Source organism: Pleurodeles waltl, chromosome 11, assembly GCF_031143425.1.
Source record: "Pleurodeles waltl isolate 20211129_DDA chromosome 11, aPleWal1.hap1.20221129, whole genome shotgun sequence".
Taxonomy (NCBI): Eukaryota; Metazoa; Chordata; class Amphibia; order Caudata; family Salamandridae; genus Pleurodeles; species Pleurodeles waltl.
The window spans coordinates 363,618,121-363,641,078 of NC_090450.1; the positions used below are offsets into that span (position 1 = coordinate 363,618,121).

The 22,958-nt window shown below is 48.9% G+C and overlaps 1 protein-coding gene across 3 annotated transcripts in view; it reads left to right on the plus strand.

Annotated features, from left to right (window-relative positions):
• KIF1A (kinesin family member 1A) overlaps positions 1-22,958 on the plus strand; it is a 3,950,406-nt gene that overhangs the window by 2,764,989 nt on the left and 1,162,459 nt on the right. For all 3 annotated transcript variants that reach the window (XM_069213666.1, XM_069213667.1, XM_069213668.1), the window contains one exon: positions 11,129-11,262. In XM_069213666.1, coding sequence (XP_069069767.1) covers positions 11,129-11,262 — 134 coding nt within the window. The remainder of the gene's footprint in view (positions 1-11,128; positions 11,263-22,958) is intronic.

Sequence of the window (22,958 nt, forward strand, 5' to 3'; positions counted from 1 at the left end):
AAGTGGAATGCGAACCACGAATGGACCCCAAACCTATGTGACCTCGTAGAGGGTCACTGGGACTATTAGAAAATAGTAAGGGTTAGAAAAATAGCCCACCCCAAGACCCTGAAAAGTGAGTGCAAAGTGCACTAAAGTTCCCCAAAGGACATAGAAGTCGTGATAGGGGAATTCTGCAGGAAAGACACAAACCAACAATACAACAACGATGGATTTCCAGTCGAGGGTACCTGTGGAACAAGGGGACCAAGTCCAAAAGTCACAAGCAAGTCGGAGATGGGCAGATGCCCAGGAAATGCCAGCTGTGGGTGCAAAGGAGCTGCTACTGGACAGTAGAAGCGTAGGTTTCTGCAAGAACAACAAGGGCTAGAGACTTCCCCTTTGGAGGACGGATCCCTCACGCCGTGGAGAGTCGTGCAGAAGTGTTTTCCCGCCGAAAGACCGCCAACAAGCCTTGCTAGCTGCAAATCGTGCGGTAAAGGTTTTTGGATGCTGCTGTGGCCCAGGAGGGACCAGGATGTCGCAAATTGCATCAGGGGACAGAGGGGACGTCGAGCAAGACAAGGAGCCCTCTCAGCAGCAGGTAGCACCCGGAGAAGTGCCAGAAACAGGCACTACGAGGATGTGTGAAACAGTGCTCACCCGAAGTCGCACAAAGGAGTCCCACGTCGCCGGAGAACAACTTAGGAGGTCGTGCAATGCAGGTTAGAGTGCCGTGGACCCAGGCTGGACTGTGCACAAAGGATTTCCGCCGGAAGTGCACGGAGGCCGGAGTAGCTGCAAAAGTCGCGGTTTCCAACAATGCAGTCTGGCGTGGGGAGGCAAGGACTTACCTCCACCAAACTTGGACTGAAGAGTCACTGGACTGTGGGAGTCACTTGGACAGAGTTGCTGGATTCAAGGGACCACGCTCGTCGTGCTGAGAGGAGACCCAAGGTACCGGTGATGCAGTTCTTTGGTGCCTGCGGTTGCAGGGGGACGATTTCGTCGACCCACAGGAGATTTCTTCTGAGCTTCTAGTGCAGAGAGGAGGCAGAATACCCCCACAGCATGCACCACCAGGAAAACTGTCGAGAAGGCGGCAGGATCAGCGTTACAGAGTTGCAGTAGTCGTCTTTGCTACTATGTTGCAGTTTTGCAGGCTTCCAGCGCGGTCAGCAGTCGATTCCTTGGCAGAAGGTGAAGAGAGAGATGCAGAGGAACTCGGACGAGCTCTTGCATTCGTTATCTAAAGAATCCCAAGAGACAGAGACCCTAAATAGCCAGAAAAGAGGGTTTGGCTACCTAGGAGAGAGGATAGGCTAGCAACACTTGAAGGAGCCTATCACAAGGAGTCTCTGACGTCACCTGATGGCAATGGCCATTCAGAGCAGTCCAGTGTGCCAGCAGCACCTCTGTTTCCAAGATGGCAGAGGTCTGGAGCACACTGGAGGAGCTCTGGGCACCTCCCAGGGGAGGTGCAGGTCAGGGGAGTGGTCACTCCCATTTCCTTTGTCCAGTTTCGCGCCAGAGCAGGGCTAAGGGGTCCCTGAACCGGTGTAGACTGGCTTATGCAGAAATGGGCACCATGTGTGCCCATGAAAGCATTTCCAGAGGCTGGGGGAGGCTACTCCTCCCCTGCCTTCACACCATTTTCCAAAGGGAGAGGGTGTAACACCCTCTCTCAGAGGAAGTCCTTTGTTCTGCCATCCTTGGCCAGGCCTGGCTGGACCCCAGGAGGGCAGAAGCCTGTCTGAGGGGTTGGCAGCAGCAGCTGCAGTGAAACCCCGGGAAAGGCAGTTTGGCAGTACCAGGGTCTGTGCTACAGACCACTGTGATCATGGGATTGTGCCAACTATGCCAGGATGGCATAGAGGGGGCAATTCCATGATCATAGACATATTACATGGCCATATTCGGAGTTACCATTGTGAAGCTACATATAGGTAGTGACCTATATGTAGTGCACACGTGTAATGGTGTCCCCGCACTCACAAAGTCCGGGGAATTGGCCCTGAACAATGTGGGGGCACCTTGGCTAGTGCCAGGGTGCCCTCACACTAAGTAACTTAGCACCCAACCTTTACCAGGTAAAGGTTAGACATATAGGTGACTTATAAGTTACTTACGTGCAGTGTAAAATGGCTGTGAAATAACGTGGACGTTATTTCACTCAGGCTGCAGTGGCAGGCCTGTGTAAGAATTGTCAGAGCTCCCTATGGGTGGCAAAAGAAATGCTGCAGCCCACAGGGATCTCCTGGAACCCCAATACCCTGGGTACCTCAGTACCATATACTAGGGAATTATAAGGGTTTTCCAGTATGCCAATGTAAATTGGTAAAATTGGTCACTAGCCTGTTAGTGACAATTTGAAAGAAATGAGAGAGCATAACCACTGAGGTTCTGGTTAGCAGAGCCTCAGTGAGACAGTTAGGCACCACACAGGGAACACATACATATAGGCCACAAACTTATGAGCACTGGGGTCCTGACTAGCAGGGTCCCAGTGACACATAACAAACATACTGAAAATATAGGGTTTTCACTATGAGCACTGGGCCCTGGCTAGCAGGATCCCAGTGAGACAGTGAAAACACCCTGACATACACTCACAAACAGGCCAAAAGTGGGGGTAACAAGGCTAGAAAGAGGCTACTTTCTCACACAACCCCCCCCCCCCAAACGAAGGACAATAAGGCTAACCTTGGCCAGTTGAGACTTTATTGTCTAAGTGGTGATAAGTAGAGAGTAGCTCTGCAATAGACTGGTGACTCCCTTTATCATCCACTATATGGTTACTTCCCTGTGGGGATGTAAACCACCCTGTTTGAACTTTTTTAGCTAAGCAACAATGTGAAGATGTATTTTCAGAGTTTCTATCAGTAAGTTTTAGTTTAGAGCAGTGGGAATTGTCCACTGAACCTATTTCTAGTGATGAGAATGCCAGACAGGGATGCTGTCTCAGAAAAGCCATAGCTGGGCAAAAACTTTGTCCATATGGCTGGAAGAGAGAACAGGGATGCTGTTTCTCTTGGGTTGGAGCAGGGCAGGGATGCTGTCCTATGAGCTCCACACTAGGGCAGGGATGCTGTCCTAAGTGTTGTGAGGCAGTGCAGAGTTTCTGCACTAAAGTTTCTCTGGGAGGGTTGGAGGGATGCTCCATGTTAACTAAACTGGTGGCCTTTTTCTCACCAATGTTAGTTATCCCACAGAGAGGTACTTCTACCTCAGGGAGTCCAGCTTTGCCAGCTGATGCTTCCCTTGGAACAGGTGCCACCCCAGGAGAGGTTTCTCCCACCACAGGAATGGTATCCTGAATGGCAGGGTGGTTAGGGGATACTGTGATACCCTTTATACCTGTTGATGGAGAGGGATCCTGAGTTTTCAGGCCTTCTCTCCTTTGCTTTTTCATTTCAGTAGAAATGAGAGGGAACAATTCCTCTGGGATGCCCAGCATGGCTGCATGGGCATAAAACTCTACATCAGCCCAACCTGAGGCCTCGAGGTCATTACCTAAGAGACAGTCTACAGGTAAGCTAGGTGATACCACCACCTGCTTAGGGCCAGTAACTCCGCCCCAACTAAACTGAATTATAGCTAAGGGAAGAAACTTAGTGGAGTTATGGACATCAATAATTTTATACTGTTGTCCAATGATGTGTTGTTCAGGAGCCACTAGGTTTTCAGTCAGCAAAGTGATACTGGCTCCTGTGTCCCTGTAGGCCTGGGCCTCAACACCATTTATTAAAACTGTCTGCTTGTACTTATCCATTGTAAGGGGACAAGCAGCCAGTGTGGCAAGGCCAATGCCACTAGGTGTGACAGAAACTGTCTTGGGACTGACTACCCCAGTTTCTATGATGGACCCATAAGTGAACCCAACTACACCCTTTGCTTGAATGTTGCGAGCAGTCCCACCACTAGTACCACTACTGCTAGGGGCACTAGAGCTTGATGTATTAGTGGTGGTAGGCTCAGGGGGTTTACCTGGACAGGACTTATCCCCTGGCCTATGGCCTCTGTTTTTACACACAAAGCACCAAGGCTTTTTAATGTGTGCAGGGTGAGAAGAAGAGGAAGAATTTGTTTTATCCCCACCCTCTGAAGAGTGTTTAGGATTTGAAGTGGGATCTTTGGTTTTACCCTTATCCCCATGCTTATCTTGAGATTTTTCCCCATCTTTCTTCTTATTGCCATCTTTGTCACCACCTGTATGAACTTTTCTGTTCACCCTTGTTCTGACCCATTTGTCTGCCTTCTTTCCCAATTCTTTGGGAGAGGTCAGATCAGAGTCCACCAAGTACTGGTGCAACAAATCAGACACACAATTATTAAGAATATGCTCTCTCCGGATCAAGTTATACAGGCTGTCATAATCAGTAACTTTACTGCCATGTAACCACCCCTCCAAGGCCTTCACTGAATGGTCAATGAAATCAACCCAGTCTTGTGAAGACTCATTTTTGGTCTCTCTGAACTTTATCCTGTATTGTTCAGTGGTTAAGCCATAACCATCCAGGAGTGCATTCTTAAGAACTGTAAAATTATTGCCATCACTTTCTTTCACAGTAAGGAGCCTATCCCTACCCTTTCCACTAAATGATAGCCATAGGATAGCAGCCCACTGCCTTTGAGGGACATCCTGTACAACACAGGCCCTCTCAAGTGCAGCAAACCACTTGTTAATGTCATCCCCCTCCTTATAAGGGGGAACTATCTTGTGCAGATTCCTAGAATCATGCTCTTTTGCAGGATGACTATTGGGAATACTGCTGCTGCCACCATGGGTTTCAAAACCCAACTTCTGTCTTTCCTTCTCTACTTCTAAGGACTGTCTATCCAAATCCAGCTGTTGCTTCTTGAGCTTCAGTCTGGTTTGTTCCACTCTCAATCTATTGAGCTCCCTTTCTAACAATCTGTCATCAGGGTGGGTGGGAGGGACATTCCTTGACACAGAAGTATGATGAGAATGAACAGAAGGAGACCTGTCCCTTACAGAGGGCACCCTAACAGCTTGGCTGACAGTGTAATGTGAGAGCACACCATCTGTATGATGTGACTCCACCTCAGTACCAACTATGCTAGACTGTCTAGTAATGGGCAGGCTAAGAAGTTTCTTTCCTGAATCTTTTCCTGGGGGAGTCCCTGGATCAGATTGGGAACCATTAGCTACCTTTTCAACAGATGGGGCACTTTTAGCCTTATCTTGTTCTCTAAGCATGTTAAGTAACAATTCCAAGGAAGGATTCTTCCCTACACTCAAACCTCTCTCTATGCAGAGACTCCTTGCTCCTTTCCAGCTAAGGAGATCATATGCAAGTTTGGACAGATCAACATTTTGGCCTGTGCCAGACATTTTTAGAGAGAGTTAAAGTGATAGAAAAAGAGAAAAAAGTTTGTCAGAGCTTTTAGAAAGACAGAGAAAAAAAACTTTAAAAACTTGTAAGAACTTTTTGAAAGTTTAGAAGTACTTTTCAGCACTTTAGAAAAGAGTGAAAAGAGGAAATGCAAAACTTTTTAGTTATGTGTACACACACTGAACTTGTTTTGTATATTTTTCTCTTATGAAAAGTACAATGACAAGAGTGGTAAGTAGTCTCAAAGCACTTATCCCACCGCTGCACAACCAATGTAGGAGGCTGGACTGGCTTGTAGTGAGTACCTAGGGGTACTTGCACCTTGCACCAGGCCCAGTTATCCCTTATTAGTGTATAGGGTGTCTAGCAGCATAGGCTGATAGATAATGGTAGCTTAGCAGAGCAGCTTAGGCTGAACTAGGAGACGAGTGAAGCTCCTACAGTACCACTTAGTGTCATTTGCACAATATCATAAGAAAACACAATACACAGATATACTAAAAATAAAGGTACTTTATTTTTATGACAATATGCCAAAAGTATCTCAGTGAGTACCCTCAGTATGAGGATAGCAAATATACACAAGATATATGTACACAATACCAAAATATGCAGTAATAGTATTAGAAAACAGTGCAAACAATGTATAGTTACAATAGGATGCAATGGAGACACATAGCGATAGGGGCAACACAAACCATATACTCCAAAAGTGGAATGCGAACCACGAATGGACCCCAAACCTATGTGACCTCGTAGAGGGTCGCTGGGACTATTAGAAAATAGTAAGGGTTAGAAAAATAGCCCACCCCAAGACCCTGAAAAGTGAGTGCAAAGTGCACTAAAGTTCCCCAAAGGACATAGAAGTCGTGATAGGGGAATTCTGCAGGAAAGACACAAACCAACAATGCAACAACAATGGATTTCCAGTCGAGGGTACCTGTGGAACAAGGGGACCAAGTCCAAAAGTCACAAGCAAGTCAGAGATGGGCAGATGCCCAGGAAATGCCAGCTGTGGGTGCAAAGGAGCTGCTACTGGACAGTAGAAGCGTAGGTTTCTGCAAGAACGACAAGGGCTAGAGACTTCCCCTTCGGAGGACGGATCCCTCACGCCGTGGAGAGTCGTGCAGAAGTGTTTTCCCACCGAAAGACTGCCAACAAGCCTTGCTAGCTGCAAATCATGTGGTAAGGGTTTTTGGATGCTGCTGTGGCCCAGGAGGGACCAAGATGTCGCAAATTGCGTCAGGGGACAGAGGGGACGTCGAGCAAGACAAGGAGCCCTCTCAGCAGCAGGTAGCACCCGGAGAAGTGCCAGAAACAGGCACTACGAGGATGCGTGAAACAGTGCTCACCCAAAGTCGCACAAAGGAGTCCCACGTCGCCGGAGAACAACTTAGGAGGTCGTGCAATGCAGGTTAGAGTGCCGTGGACCCAGGCTGGACTGTGCACCAAGGATTTCCGCCGGAAGTGCACGGAGGCCGGAGTAGCTGCAAAAGTCGCGGTTTCCAACAATGCAGTCTGGTGTGGGGAGACAAGGACTTACCTCCACCAAACTTGGACTGAAGAGTCACTGGACTGTGGGAGTCACTTGGACAGAGTTGCTGGATTCAAGGGACCTCACTCGTCGTGCTGAGAGGAGACCCAAGGTTCCGGTGATGCAGTTCTTTGGTGCCTGCGGTTGCTTGCTTCTTCGGAGCTTCTAGTGCAGAGAGGAGGCAGACTACCCCCACAGCATGCACCACCAGGAAAACAGTCGAGAAGGCGGCAGGATCAGCGTTACAGAGTTGCAGTAGTCGTCTTTTCTACTATGTTGCAGTTTTGCAGGCTTCCAGCGCGGTCAGCAGTCGATTCCTTGGCAGAAGGTGAAGAGAGAGATGCAGAGGAACTCGGATGAGCTCTTGCATTCGTTATCTAAAGAATCCCAAGAGACAGAGACCCTAAATAGCCAGAAAAGAGGGTTTGGCTACCTAGGAGAGAGGATAGGCTAGCAACACCTGAAGGAGCCTATCACAAGGAGTCTCTGACGTCACCTGATGGCACTGGCCATTCAGAGCAGTCCAGTGTGCCAGCAGCACCTCTGTTTCCAAGATGGCAGAGGTCTGGAGCACACTGGAGGAGCTCTGGGCACCTCCCAGGGGAGGTGCAGGTCAGGGGAGTGGTCACTCCCCTTTCCTTTGTCCAGTTTCGCGCCAGAGCAGGGCTAAGGGGTCCCTGAACCAGTGTAGACTGGCTTATGCAGAAATGGGCACCATGTGTGCCCATGAAAGCATTTCCAGAGGCTGGGGGAGGCTAGTCCTCCCCTGCCTTCACACCATTTTCCAAAGGGAGAGGGTGTAACACCCTCTCTCAGAGGAAGTCCTTTGTTCTGCCATCCTGGGCCAGGCCTGGCTGGACCCCAGGAGGGCAGAAGCCTGTCTGAGGGGTTGGCAGCAGCTGCAGTGAAATCCCCGGGAAAGGCAGTTTGGCAGTACCAGGGTCTGTGCTACAGACCACTGGGATCATGGGATTGTGCCAACTATGCCAGGATGGCATAGAGGGGGCAATTCCATGATCATAGACATATTACATGGCCATATTCGGAGGTACCATTGTGAAGCTACATATAGGTAGTGACCTATATGTAGTGCACGCATGTAATGGTGTCCCCGCACTCACAAAGTCCGGGGAATTGGCCCTGAACAATGTGGGGGCACCTTGGCTAGTGCCAGGGTGCCCTCACACTAAGTAACTTAGCACCCAACCTTTACCAGGTAAAGGTTAGACATATAGGTGACTTATAAGTTACTTACGTGCAGTGTAAAATGGCTGTGAAATAACGTGGACGTTATTTCACTCAGGCTGCAGTGGCAGGCCTGTGTAAGAATTGTCAGAGCTCCCTATGGGTGGCAAAAGAAATGCTGCAGCCCATAGGGATCTCCTGGAACCCCAATACCCTGGGTACCTCAGTACCATATACTAGGGAATTATAAGGGTGTTCCAGTATGCCAATGTAAATTGGTAAAATTGGTCACTAGCCTGTTAGTGACAATTTGAAAGAAATGAGAGAGCATAACCACTGAGGTTCTGGTTAGCAGAGCCTCAGTGAGACAGTTAGGCACCACACAGGGAACACATACATATAGGCCACAAACTTATGAGCACTGGGGTCCTGACTAGCAGGGTCCCAGTGACACATAACAAACATACTGAAAACATAGGATTTTCACTATGAGCACTGGGCCCTGGCTAGCAGGATCCCAGTGAGACAGTGAAAACACCCTGACATACACTCACAAACAGGCCAAAAGTGGGGGTAACAAGGCTAGAAAGAGGCTACTTTCTCACAATCTGTCTTCTGTGTGCATGTATTAATAAATCCATCATTGGATTCAGTGAGGGTTTATTAATACAAGATGTATGATACCAAACATCCCTGTTTTTAATGAAGTCACCATGTAGCTGGGGAACTCGTAATGACCAGTGACCAGCAAATGTACTTAAAATGGCTTCACTGGTCACTTGATATGTCTGAGACTCGACAAAGACATAACAGAGGCATAGCTGCTCATGCAGCTGTCCCCACACATGTAATATAATGCATCCTGCCTTAGGGCTGTAATGCCTGTCAGAGGGGTGATTAACATGTTTTGCATGCAGTATTAGGGGACATGGCACACAGGCTGTGGTCCATGTCAAATTTTCATTTTATCTCTGAACCAAGACTTGCAGTCTGCAATGGCAGCACTGTGTGCAGTTGTTGAGATAGTCCTTGAGGGTGGCACAGTCTGTGCTGCAGCCCTCAGGGGCCTTCTTTAGTGCCCCAGGCCTTAGGTACCAGGGGTACCATTTACCAAGGACATACAGTGGTAACTAAAGGGTTTGCCAATTGGAAAAACAACTGTGCAGTTTTTGGAGAAAGAGATCTGGCACTGCGGACCTGTTTAGCAAGTACCAGTGGCGGCCCGTCATTCAGGGCGGAGGGGCCACGCCCCCCCCACCCCATGAAGAGTGTCTGTCAGGCTGAACAAAGGTCAGCCTGACAGACACTCTTCATGCTCAGGTCAGGCAGCCAGGAGCAGACATGCACGATTTGCGCAGACTCCTGGCTGCCTGAGCTGAACTTTGCTGGGCTGAGGAGATCACAGCTCCTATGGGCGTGACCTCCTCAGCCCAGCAAAGGTGCCTTGAAGGTAGCAGTCCCAACCCTCCTGGGACCTGGAGGCTAAAGGTAAGTGTGTGTGTGTGTATGTATGTGTGTTATGTTTTACATTGAATGTTTGGTGCGCACGTGCATGTTTGAGTGTTATGATTGTTGTTAATGGATGTGCGTGCGTGCATGTGTGAAAGAATTTATGTGTGTGATCTTGTAAAATGAATGTTTGGTGCGTGCGTGCATGTTTGAATGGAATGAGTGTTGTTAATGGATGTGCGTGCGTGCGTGAAAGAATGAATGTGTGTGATCTTGTAAAATGAATGTTTGGTGCGTGCGTGCATGTTTGAATGGAATGAGTGTTGTTAATGGATGAGCGTGCGTGCGTGCATGTCTGTGTGTGAAAGAATGAGTCTGTGTGTGTGTGTGTTTGTGTGTGTGTGTGTGCCCCGCCCGCCCCCCTCCCTCCCAAAGCTGCTGGTCGCCACTGGCAAGTACCCAGTGCACTTTCATTCAAATTGCACCAGAAACCAGGCAAAAAGCGGGGGTAACCATCTCAAAGCAGGCACTTTCCTACAGCCCTTACATGTGATATGATGTACCCTGCCTTAGAGTTGAAAGGCCTTCTGTAAGGGTGACTTACACATATCACAGGCAGTGGTAGAGGACCTGGCAAATGGGGATGTGTGACATGTCGTGTTTTTAATTTTATCTGCACCAAAACACACAGGGGGTCATTCCTACCCTGGCGGTCCGAGACCGCCAGGGTAGGGGACGGAGGAAGCACCGCCAACAGGCTGGCGGTGCTTCTTGGGCTATTCTGACCGCGGCAAAAGGGAAGCCGACGGTTTCCCGCCGGCTTCCCGCTGCCCCTGTGAATCCTCCACGGCGGGATTCCGACCCCCTTCCCGCCAGCCTGGTTTTGGCGGTGCCTGGCTGGCGGGAACGGGTTTCGTGGGGCCCCTGGGGGCCCCACATTGATTTTCAGTGTCTGCTTGGCAGACACTGAAAATCGCGACGGGTGCAACTGCACCCGTCCCACACCAGCAACTCCGCCGGCTCCATTCGGAGCCGGCTTCCTCGTTGCTGGTGCTTTCCCGCTGGGCGGGCGGGCGGCCTTTTGGCGGTCGCCCGCCAGCCCAGCGGGAAAGACAGAATGACCGCCGCGGTCTTTTGACTGCGGTACGGTCTTCTGGCGGTTCCCGCCAGGCGGGCGGCGACCGCCGCCCGCCGCGGTAGGAATGACCGCCACAGTCTGCAATGGCAGCACTTTGTAGGTTTGGTGAGGCATCCCTGTGGGTAGCACAATTGGTGCTGCAGCCCTCAGGGAGCTTCCATGGTACCCTTGGCCCTAGATACCAGGGTTATCATTTACTAGGGACTTACAGAGAGTGCTAAAAATTGTGCCAGTTGGGAAAAACAACTGTACAATTTTAGGAAAGAGCTCTGGCGCTAGGGACCTGGTTAGCAGGGACTCAGTGAACTTTCAGTCGAAATCACATCAGATGCCAGGCAAAAAGTGTGGGGTGACCAAGTCAAAAGGTGTGCTTTCCTACAGCAACCATGTAGAATCTGTGAATAAAAAGCAGACAAACGATGGATAAAATTACCTGCTTCTTTCTGTATTATTTTTTCATATTCCTACTTTCCTTCCCTGTTTCAGTTGGAGAAGTGTATCCAGCCTGCGGTGATCACCAAAGATTTCTGCATGGTGTTCTACCCTAGAGATGCCAAACTTCCAGTCTCCCGCACAATACGCAACCTTTTCGGAAGTGGTAACCTGAGAGCTTCTGAGAGGTTAGTGAAACTTTAGAGATCAATAGGCGATGCATGTTTCTGGAAAATTAGTCTGAGGCCCATATTTATACTTTTTGACGCCAAACTGCGCTAACGCAGTTTTGCGTCAAAAAAATTAGCGCCGGCTAACGCCATTCTGAAGCGCCATGCGGGCGCCGTATTTATTGAATGACGTTAGCCGCCGGCGCCGCCTGGTGTGCGTTTAAAAAAACAACGTACACCAGGCAGCGCCGGCGTAGGGGGATATGGGGCTTGGGCGTCAAGAAATGGGGCAAGTCAGGTTGAGGCAATTTTTTCGCCTCAACCCGATTTGCGCCATTTTTTTCCACTCCCAACCCCCATAGAAATGACTCCTGTCTTAGCAAAGACAGGAGTCATGCCCCCTTACCCAATGGTCATGCCCAGGGGACTTCTGTCCCCTGGGCATGGTCATTGGGCATAGTGGCATGTAGGGGGGCACAAATCAGGCCCCCCTATGCCACAAAAAAAATAAAAATAAAACACTTACCTGAACTTACCTTAATGTCCCTGAGATGGGTCCCTCCAGCCTTGGGTGTCCTCCTGGGGTGGGCAAGGGTGACAGGGGGTGTCCCTGGGGGCATGGGAGGGCACCTCTGGGCTCCTTCAGAGCCCACAGGTCCCTTAACGCCTGCCTTTTGCAGGCGCTAAAAAACGGCACAAAAGCGGCCGTACGTCATTTTTTTTGACCCGCCCACTCCCGGGCGTGATTTTTGCCCGGGAGTATAAATCCGACGCACATGCCTCGGAGTCGATTTTTTAGACGGGAATGCCTACCTTACATATAATTAACGCAAAGTAGGTGTCCACGCTAAAAAATTACGCTAACTCCATGGACTTTGGCGCTAGACGCGTCTAACGCCAAAGTATAAATATGGAGTTCGTTTTGCGTCGAAATTGCGTCAAAAAAAACGACGCAATTCCGGTGCAAACGGAGTATAAATATGCCCCTGAATATCTAAGGAGACTTTCTATTGAAACATTTAGGTACTGAGGAGAAGCATCTAAGATGTTCATTTGGTGACTGAATTGTAGTTTTTTCGTCCAAATTATACTCCTACGTTTTTGCTACATAAATTGAGATCAAAGTGGCTCCTCCTTTCTTTGGGCAATTGAATAGCAGCTCTCAAATAAAGAATCCCCCATTTTGTGGAATTCAGTCTTAGTGCCCCGTGACATATATTTGTGTGTCAATCTGCATCTAAATCTATTAGACTGTCATGAATATTAGGGTAGTTCATTTGTTCCAAATTGTCCCTCATGCCATCAGCATAGCCTCTTCAAAGCAGTCATTTGCTTTGCACTCTCGTTAGCTAGATGTTTGACACCTTGCATTAGTGTTTCAGGCATCAATAGATCTGAGCTGGAGACCACCCAGTCCTTCTTCTCCAGAGCCTTCAGTATCAGGCAAATCAAAAGATACATTTAAATAGGTGCAAGACGAGCATAGTTATTTAGACATTGATTATTCTCAACTGTTTAGCATATGACGTGGCACAGTTGTTACGTATTTTCAGGGAGTGAAATTTAAACCGTACCAAAAAGCCCTTAAAAAATGCACTTATATTTAATGAATACCCTGTAAATTTAGTACCCACCAAAGGTAGGGTAGGAATAAAGTTTAGTTTGCAGATTGGAATTTCTCTACGTGAAGGATTCTAGTACTGCAAAATATCAATGAAAGCACTGTTTTGTTGTGCAGTAGACAGTTATCACTTAGAGTTGATCCATGAGATTAAAGGGGCCACTATCTTGTTGGGTTTACAACCTATCAAGAGCTAGATATAGGCATCAGTCCTGAAGAAATGTCAACCTCTTCAAAAGGGACACTGGTTGCTGGTGATCAAATCTCAGCTGTGCCCTTTCCACAACTCAGGTTAGTAAAAGAGCCAAGGTACGATCTGGGCTCAGACTTTGTTCTACTCCCATATTCTATACTGGGAAGGCAATAGTTGATACCACCTTTTTAAGTGTATTTTTCAATAGGTCTCGGAGGTGCTAAGTACTTCGAAAATAGGAAATAATGTCAGTCTCCCTTAATCAATTATTACTGTAGTCATCATAGCCACATTTAAGAAAACTTGGCTTCGTCTGCTAAGGTTGCCAGCAAGAAATGTATTTGTATACATCTTAATTTTAAATTAATTCTTTATTTGTGAGTATGACTGGTTTTACGTGTTTTGTATTATTTTATTATTATAGAGTGTTTTATATAATAGTATGGGTATTTAAAATGTCGTATGTGCTAAACAATAACATTTTCAATCAACACCTCGGTACAAAGTCCAGCCCATTCTAGGTTAGAGCCAGAATAGCTAGACCAGTGGAGGTCAGAACTGAGCACACCCTCTGTTAGGCTTAGCCCATCTCATAAGTGAGCTCAGTTTCGGGACAGAGTTCAACATTCATATTCAATAAAGATCCCCATTGGGGTATTATGACCTTGTCCTTTACAAATACTTATGTTACGGTCTGTGTAAATTACATGTTCAGATATGTTAGGCAATGATATGTAATACATCACGTTATATGTTATGTTATTGTATGCAGTCCAATCAAGCATGCACACCTACCTAGCCTAGTCCAGAGCTCTCTATCACAGATCCAAGCCCTTCCAAGAGCTCATTCTGAATCTGAAACCAGACTGAGCTGGGCCCATTACCCGCTCCAGAACCCACCCCAGCGTCTCGACCTCTACTATCCAGGGACAAGAGTGCAAGTAATACATTAGCTCATTCTGGATCACAAACCAGACTGAGCTGAGTCCTGCTTCCAGTCCAAGGCCCCCCCGGATCAGTACCAACCAGACACAAGAATGCAAGCAGTATGCTTCCTTTGTCTAGGGAAGCTGTATCCAATATCCTTCTTATGCCATGCTGAACCTGGGGGGGGGGGCATCTAAAACGGATCCAACTTGTCCAAGTACTCAGACTCAGACCACACACATAGATTCCTGCTACCACACATATGTCACACATGTTTTACACATACACACCCTCAAGTTCACAATTGGCATGTAATGTGAGTAAGAATTCTCCCGATTTTGTTTGATCAGCCACTGGATTGTTCCTTTGAGACCTTGACCTCTTTGGGAAGCTGGGATAAAAGAGCATCGGGTCGAGCCACCTCTGCTTTTACCAGCCCAGCCAAAAATCTTCTGCCTCAAGAATTTCTTTCATACACTGTTGGGCGATTTCCAGTGATAAAAAGTTAGAAACAAATTTACTTAGGTATTTTATCAGGGGATCTCCGAAGATACTTCTCTTGGCAATTCAGCCTGATTCTGATGTTGTTAATTTCCCCAATTTGGGATCAATCTTAATCATTGTATAGTGACGCTTCTCAGTGGGCATGGCATAATTAGCATATGAGAGGAAGCATATTGCCTTTTGTGCCCATCCAGATAGTAGTTCTGGTAAGAACATGCCACCAGTATCTCTGGCTTTCCGTTCCATGTCAGGAATCCTTGCTGGTGGGTCTGCAGTATCAAGCAGTTTTTCTTGACATGCCTTCTAAAACTGGTCGATCTATTTTATGTGATTCCCAAATTCACAATGAAAGTGACCATTTTCTCATCAGTTTAGGGGGCCATTTAGATTTTTCCCTATAGAGACGGTCTCAGGCATTCTCCCTTACGGCGAACCTGGCATCTTTATCCAGGAGTTTTCAGAGTCCATTACCCACATATTGAGTCACCTTTTCAGCTGGTGTCTATTCTGAGGATTTGGAGTGGTAAATATTTGCCAAGACTGGCATGTCCAAGGACCCTTTATCGGGCAACCTTCCCAAGATTCTAACTTGGGTTGTTTGGATCCAGCATCTGGGTGTGTGCTTAGGCATGGTTCATCCAAAGCTGTCATCATGATCTTCATCCTATGAACGTCTTCGTCATCGAGGTCTCCGCAAGGGTGGGAAAATGCTCTATCCCCAGGACGGAAGTCCAAACTGCTTTTCTTCTAAGGAACCAGCATCCTGTATGGCCATGCCCAGTTTCAAAAAGCGCTCTCTAAGGCTCTCAAAGGTAGGGTGAGGGGCAAGCATTTTTTGGGTGCAGTGTGCTGCTGCAAACAATTGGATCTGTTTTCATAAGGGCTCGAGCGCACAATTGACTGCTCTCTGCAAAGATGAATTACGGACATTTACAAAACTTCCTACTATGTGGGGGAAATATTGTTCATTGTTGATCTCCTCAAGTAGATCAGATTGATGTGACCCCACTACAGAGACCAGGTTTTAGAGTTATTTCTACTCGTAACTGAAATATGTGTATTAATTCCCCAACATTTCTTAGACAAAAAGGCTTATAAGGCCTGAGGAAAACAAACCACTCTCTGATATAATGGGCTACTTTCATCGTAGAACATTCTTTATGAACCATGTGCCTCCATGTACCTGAACAGATGTCCACTGGGTGTGAACAGGGAAAAATAAAGTTGGTGAGTTATTAAAAAAGCTCGCGGGCCGGCACACTCATGGCCTGCTGTGCTTCTCTTGTTCGCAGGTTGGAAGGAAGCCTGGGACCATAGGGAGAGCCGATGCAGAGCCCTGCGATGCATTGCCCGTAGCACCATCTTGAATCTTAGGGCAATATCACACACTACGGATCTTGCTGTCTCGTCTGCTTCACAGATAGCAGCTGCACCTCTTCATCCTGACTTAATGCCGGATGGAGAGTCAAGTAACAGAAAAACTCTAAGGGGACGCAAAGTCTCCCCAGGAAATTGAAGGGAGTTACTATGCTAACTGTGGCAAGGCAGGAGAATACTTAAGGGCAAACATAAGAGAAAATCAATTAATCACACCATATACTATATATTGAATGCAAAGTGGAAACCACCAATATTACGATCAGTCGTCATACAGAACACCCCCCCCTCAAAACACACACTTATCTGGCTGCTGAGCAGCGAAGTGCTATTTTTGTTTGGGACCATTACATTTGAACTGTGATTTAGGAATGATTTGTTCTCTTCTCAAGCTCACGGGCTATATCGTGATTGAACGTATTATGATGGTTTTTGGTTTCTATTTGTCTGCCGAGAGAAAGTAAAGAAGATAGAAATAGGTAATCCAAGTCTCATGGTCCTGACACAGTCTATGAGAGTGTTAACAGACGAGAAAGAGATCAGCTCATTAGCTGTTCACTTAATGATTTGCTTACCATATTACTCTTTTGCAAGACTCTGAGATTGCTAATCATAATAGCCAAAATAAAATCTTGTTTTCTTTTGGTCTTCACTTTAACCAGTCGACTGATCTCCCTTTTTGCAAGTAACTAAGCGGCTTTACCGCCGCGGTCAGAATCGCCCAGGAAGCACCGCCAGCCTGTTGGCGGTGCTTCCGCCGCCCTCCGCCATGGCGGTCATGGACCGCCAAGGTCAGAATGACCCCCATAATGTATGCAAACAAGGTGCTCTCCTTTAAGAGGGGGGGGCAGAGGGGGGGCAAAAAATGACACAAGGAAATCTAAGAGATTTTTTTTGCCACTTTTAATGCCACTCTGTACCATCAGTGCAGATCCGGATAGAGCTCCCCTCAGTCACATTTTTACTGACTTTTTCAACCGTTTTGGCGACTTTGATCGACCAGTGTGCCTTTCTTTTTTACACTCCTTTTTTGGCGAATGATTCCCAAGAAACTGACTGGTCACAAACCTTTTGTTGTCTGTCACAGGCAAACGTCTGTGTCAGACGCACACTTAGGGGGTCATTCCTACCCTGGCGGTCCGAGACCGCCAGGGTAGGGAACGGAGGAAGCACCGCCAACAGGCTGGCGGTGCTTCTTGGGCTCTTCTGACCGCGCCCCCCTTCCCGCCAGCCTGGTTCTGGCGGTTTTCACCGCCAGAACCTGGCTGGCGGGAACGGGTGTTGTGGGGCCCCTGGGGGCCCCTGCAGTGCCCATGCCACTGGCATGGGCACTGCAGGGGCCCCCTAACAGGGCCCCACATTGATTTTCAGTGTCTGCTTGGCAGACACTGAAAATTGCGACGGGTGCAACTGCACCCGTCGCACACCAGCAACTCCGCCGGCTCCATTCGGAGCCGGCTTCCTCGTTGCTGGTGCTTTCCCGCTGGGCGGGCGGGCGGGCGGCCTTTTGGCGGTCGCCCGCCAGCCCAGCGGGAAAGACAGAATGACCGCCGCGGTCTTTTGACCGCGGTACGGTCTTCTGGCGGTTCCCGCCAGGCGGGCGGTGACCGCCGCCCGCCGCAGTAGGAATGACCGCCTTAGTGTCTCTGAGATGTTTTGAGCAAGACTATGACTGCAAGAAGTGCCCAGATTGCAGGACCGTGAATCCAAAGGCCACCCCGAAGCAGGCCATGAAGCTTCTGGCCATTTGCCACACAATTCCATACCACTGCAGGTTCCATTCATGAGGGAGTTCACAGAACCGCTCTCGGAGTTGCTTGCACCGATCATCATCGTGAACTCGGACTTCTGGGAAATCCTAAAAGAAGAAGTCCAAGAAGTCAAATGCTACAAGTCCAAGTCCCATTCTTAGGTCATCCCTATGAAGCTCTTGCTTGACACTGGGTCTGCGCCGTGCTTCCCAAAGTTTCCCAGAGCAAACCGTGTCAAACTTTTAGAATTAGATAGGGCCATTAGCCTTGATTTTGGGTTGTCTGACCCCTCTGAAGGGCCTTCGGGTCCCATGGGTTCAGAAAGGACTCCAACTAGGTTTCGACTTGTGCGTTAACCTTTGGCACCAGTCAGACTCTCAGGATCTATTGGTGGATCCAAACAGGCCTCAGGCATGACTTTGTGACCTTCTCCAAGGACCGATCCACTGGCACATTTCCCTTCACCGCTGACACCCATAGGCTCTGCCAATCCCAGTGTGATTCCAGACTCTGATACGAAGCTTGACCGAAGTTGCATAGCATCAGTTCTGACAATGACCAGGCCCACATGGCCTGAATTGGAGATGGAGTTCTATTTTCCAGAAGAGCCCTCTGAGGAACACATATGAAGGGATCTGCTCCCATGGTGTCTATGGAGGAAGGGGGCTCCTTTGTGATGGCTGTCTTGAGTGTGGCTGAGGCCTAGACCTGATACTGCCCATTGTATAGGCCAAGACCAACGTCTTGACGGAGGTGCTTTGACCTGGGGTGTACCCTCTGAACTTCTACTCCCCTTCAATGAAGCCCTCACCGATGACCTGCAAGAGGCCAGGACAAAGCCCTGCACAGGCACTCCTGTGCAGAGGACCATCGCCCAACACCATCACCCTGCTCCCGGGGACCCACCCTTCCTCACCCAACATCCCACCCCTGAGAGCCTGGTGGTCCTGGCCTTCACCTCCAAAATTAATCCTGGCGCGTTTCCTACCAGACCACCGGATAAGGAATCTAAGATGCTGGATACCTTTCGAAAGAGAGGATTTTCTCTTCCACTAGCCTTGAACTGCGGTCACTGAACACCAAATGCTCAATGGACTGCTATTCTCATACTATATGGGATACGGTTGCGCGGATGCTGGCCATGGGTTCAGAGGAGGCTCGAACCATACTCTCCCAATTTATTGCTGACAAGAGGGATGCAGCTAAGTTCGCAATCAGATGTGGATTGGCTACAACTGATTTGCTGGGCAAAGCCATTGCTTCCTCTGTGGTGCTTTGAAGTCACTCCAGACTGGGGATTACTGACTTTTCAGGGGATGACAATGCATGTCTTATGGACATGCCCTTCAACGGCACTCGCCTTTTTGGTGACACAGTGGATTTGGCACTTGAGCATTTTATGGATACTAGGGCCACCCCTAGATCATTTGGGCTCACTATGATCCTGCTACAGATGCATTCCCCCTTCCGTTCCTTCAGTGGCTGTGATTGGGGCTCTTAGCTGTGCCTTTTTCACCCTAGCCATCACAGACAGCAGGCATCTCAGACCTTTTGTAGTCATCGATGCTACTCCCACACGTGCCTTGTAGGAGCCAAAGCCAGAGGTCCAATCCCACCCTGCCCACCCTTGACCTCCCACTGCAGCACCCAGAGCCTCAAAGGCCTTTTAATATGTCCTCACATCATCATGGGCACCCAGTTGATTGCAGGATTTGGCCATACCTCTCCCAATGATGGGAGATAACACTGGACAAATGTGTGCTTCAGAATTTCCAGCGGGGTTACCCCCTACTTTTCCATCAGACCCCGCCACCTGTGCCACCGTCCCAAATCGGCTGATGGAGGGTCACCTATTCTGGCCAAAGGAGCAACCAAGTGGGTGCCGGCATCAGAAGTAGGTGGTGGTTGCTATTCCCACTACATTCTGGTGTCAAAAAAGGATGGAGGTCTCTGACCTACGCTAGACCTACCACCTCTAAATTACTTGCTGAAAAAAGAAAAATTCAGGATGCTCACTCTTGCTCAGTTTTTGCCTTCCCTCGACCCAGCAGACTTGGTGGTAGCATTGGACTTGCAGGACGCACACTTCCATATCTTCGTCCTGCCTGCCCACAGATGGTACCTGCGTTTCACAGTGGGACACAAGCATTATCAATTCGCTGTGCTCCCATTGGCCTTACCAGCACCCCTCGGGTATTCACCAAGGTGAAGGTGGTGGTAGTTGCAGCTAAGCTGCGAAGATCTGGGATGCCAGCCTTCCCCTATCTTGACTAGTTGTTGAAGGCCGGCTCGCCCCAGGCAGTCGTTGTAGGAGGAGGCTTGCCTGGCTTATAGTGGGTCCCTGATGGTACTTAAACCTTGTGCCAGGTCCAGGTATCCCTTATTAGTAGATTAGTAGTGTTCTAGCAGCTTAGGCTGATAGAGGTAGCTATAGCAGAGCAGCTTAGGCTGAACTAGGAGACATGCAAAGCTCCTACTATACCACTTATATCATACAGCACTATATCATAAGAATCACAATACTCAGAGTTACTAAAAATAAAGGTACTTTATTTTAGTGACAGTGTGCCAAAAATATCTCATAGGATATACTCCCTTAGGAGGTAAGTAAAATACACAAAATATACACACAAACCAAAATCAGGTAAGTAAATAGTTAGAAAAGTAGTGCAAACACTGTAGAATACAATAGGATGCAATAGGCCTAGGGACAACACAAACCATATACTAAGAAAGTGGAATGCAAACCACTTAGGGACCCCAGGCATAGTGCAGTGTGTAGAGGGTCACTGGGACTGTAAGAAACACTAAGGGTGTCCAAGATAACCCACCCCAAGACCCTGAAAAGTACGAGTAAAGTGACAATACTTCCCCAGAAACACACTAAAGTCGTGATAGGAGATTCTGTAAAGACAACAACTGAGTGCAAAGCACTGAAGACCTGAGGACCTGCAAAGGAAGAAGACCAAGTCCAAGAGTCATGCAAGTGTCCAGGGGGGGCAGGAGCCCACTAAACCCCGGATGAAGGTGCAAAAGGGCTGCCTCCAGGTGGAAGAAGCCAAAGATTCTGCAACAACGGAAGGTGCCAGGAATTTCTCCTTTGGTAAGAAGATGTCCGACGGTGTGCTGGAGGATGCAGAGTTGTTTCCACGCAGAAAGATTGCAAACAAGCCTTGCTAGCTGCAAGAGTCGCAGTTGAAGAAAATGGGTGCTGCCCGGGCCCAGGAAGGACCAGGAGGTCGCCCCTTGGAGGAGGAGACAGAGGGGGCACTCAGCAACAGAGAGAGTCCATGCAGAAGCAGGAAGCACCCGCAGAAAAACTTGGACAGGTGTTCAAGAAATCTGAGCACAGCAGTCATCTCAACACAACAAAAGAGGGTCCCACGAAGCCGGTGGTCAACTCAGCGAGTTGGGCAATGCAGGACAGAGTGCTGGGGAACTGGGCTATGCTGTGCACAAAGGATTCCTTGCAAAAGTGCACAGAAGCCCTAGCAGCTGCAGTTCACGCAGTACACAGGATTACTGTCTGGCGTGGGGAGCCAGACAGTAACCTCCACCAAATTTGGACAGAAGGACCACTGGACTGTCGGGGTCACTTGGATCTAGCTCCTGTTTTCCAGGGACCACGCTCATCAAGATGAGAGGGGAGCCAGAGGACCGGTGAAGCAGACGTTTGGTGCCTGCTTTAGCAGGGGGAAGATGCCGTCGACCCACAGGAGATTTCTTCTTGGCTTCCAGTGCAGGGTGAAGGCAGACAGCCCCCAGAGCATGCACCACCAGGAAACAGTCAAGAAAGCCGGCAGTATTAGGTGCTACAATGTCACTGGTAGTCTTCTTACTACTTTGTTGCAGTTTTGCAGGCGTCCTGGAGCAGGTAGCAGTCGATCCTTGGCAGAAGTCGAAGAGGGAAGTGTAGAGGAACTCTGGTGAGCTCTTGCATTCGTTAACTGAAGAGAAGCCCACAGGAGAGACTCTAAATAGCCCTCAGAGGAGGATTGGCCACCTAGTCAGGTAAGAACCTATCAGGAGGGGTCTCTGATGTCACCTGCTGGCACTGGCCACTCAGAAGCCTCCATTGTGCCCTCACACCTCTGCATTCAAGATGGCAGAGGGCTGGGACACACTGGAGGAGCTCTTGGCACCACCCCTAGGGTGGTGATGGACAGGGGATTGGTCACTCCCCTTTCCTTTGTCCAGTTTCGCACCAGAGCAGGGGATGGGGGTTCCCTGAACCGGTGTAGACTGGTTTATGCAAGGAGGGGACCATCTGTGCCCTTCAAAGCATTCCTAGAGGCCAGGAGAAGCTACTCCTCTCAGGCCCTTAACACCTATTTCCAAAGGGAGAGGGTGTAACACCCTCTCTCAGTGGAAATCCTTTGTTCTGCCTTCCTGGGACTGGGCTGCCCAGACCCCAGGAGGGCAGAAGCCTGTCTGTGGGTTGGCAGCAGCGGTAGCTGCAGTGAACACACCAGAGAGCTGGTTTGGCAGTACCCGGGGTCCATGCTGGAGCCCCGGGGATGCATGGGATTGGCACCCCAATGCAAGCTTCTCTCACACAGAAAGTACAATGCAAGCGTCCCTCACACAGAAGGTACAATGCAACCTTCCCTCACATGGAAGGCACAATGCAAGCTTTCTTCACAGAGAATGTACCATACACGCTTCTCTCACACACACATACACACACATCAGATACAGCACAGGCAGCAGTCTATTCTTCCTCACAGAGAAGGTAAAATGTAAGCTTCCCTCAGACAACAGATACGGCACAGGCAATAGTGCAAGCTTCCCTCACACACAGCAGACACAGCACAGGCAGAGGTGCATTCCCCCCACAGCTAAGGTAAAATGTACGCTTCCCTCACACACAGCAGATACCACACAGGCAGCAGTGCAAGCTTCCCTCACACACACCAGATACAGCACAGCGGCAATGCAAGCTTCTCTCACACACAGAAGAGATACAGCAAAGGCAGCAGCAGTGCAAACTTACCTCACACACAGCAGATACAGCACAGGAGGTGTGTGATGTGGGATTGTGTGGCGTGGTGTCATGTAGTTACAAAGAAATGTGCCCTTAAATGAAGGAACTGATGACCAAATAATGTGCTCAAAGGACCTTTCAAATTTTAATATATTATGATAAATTTTTGGGGCGTGGCCAACATGGCGACCGGAGCGGCAGGATAATACTGCAGCTCCGTGCCTGGCCCACATTAATATCCTGAAAACGGCGCCCACCACCCTCTCTGAGGCGGGCGCCGTCCACTCAACTACTGGGGTCGCCTCGGGCGCCGAGGAGGAGCTGGCGACCTGCCGTGCTGGCGCCCGCGGTCGCGGC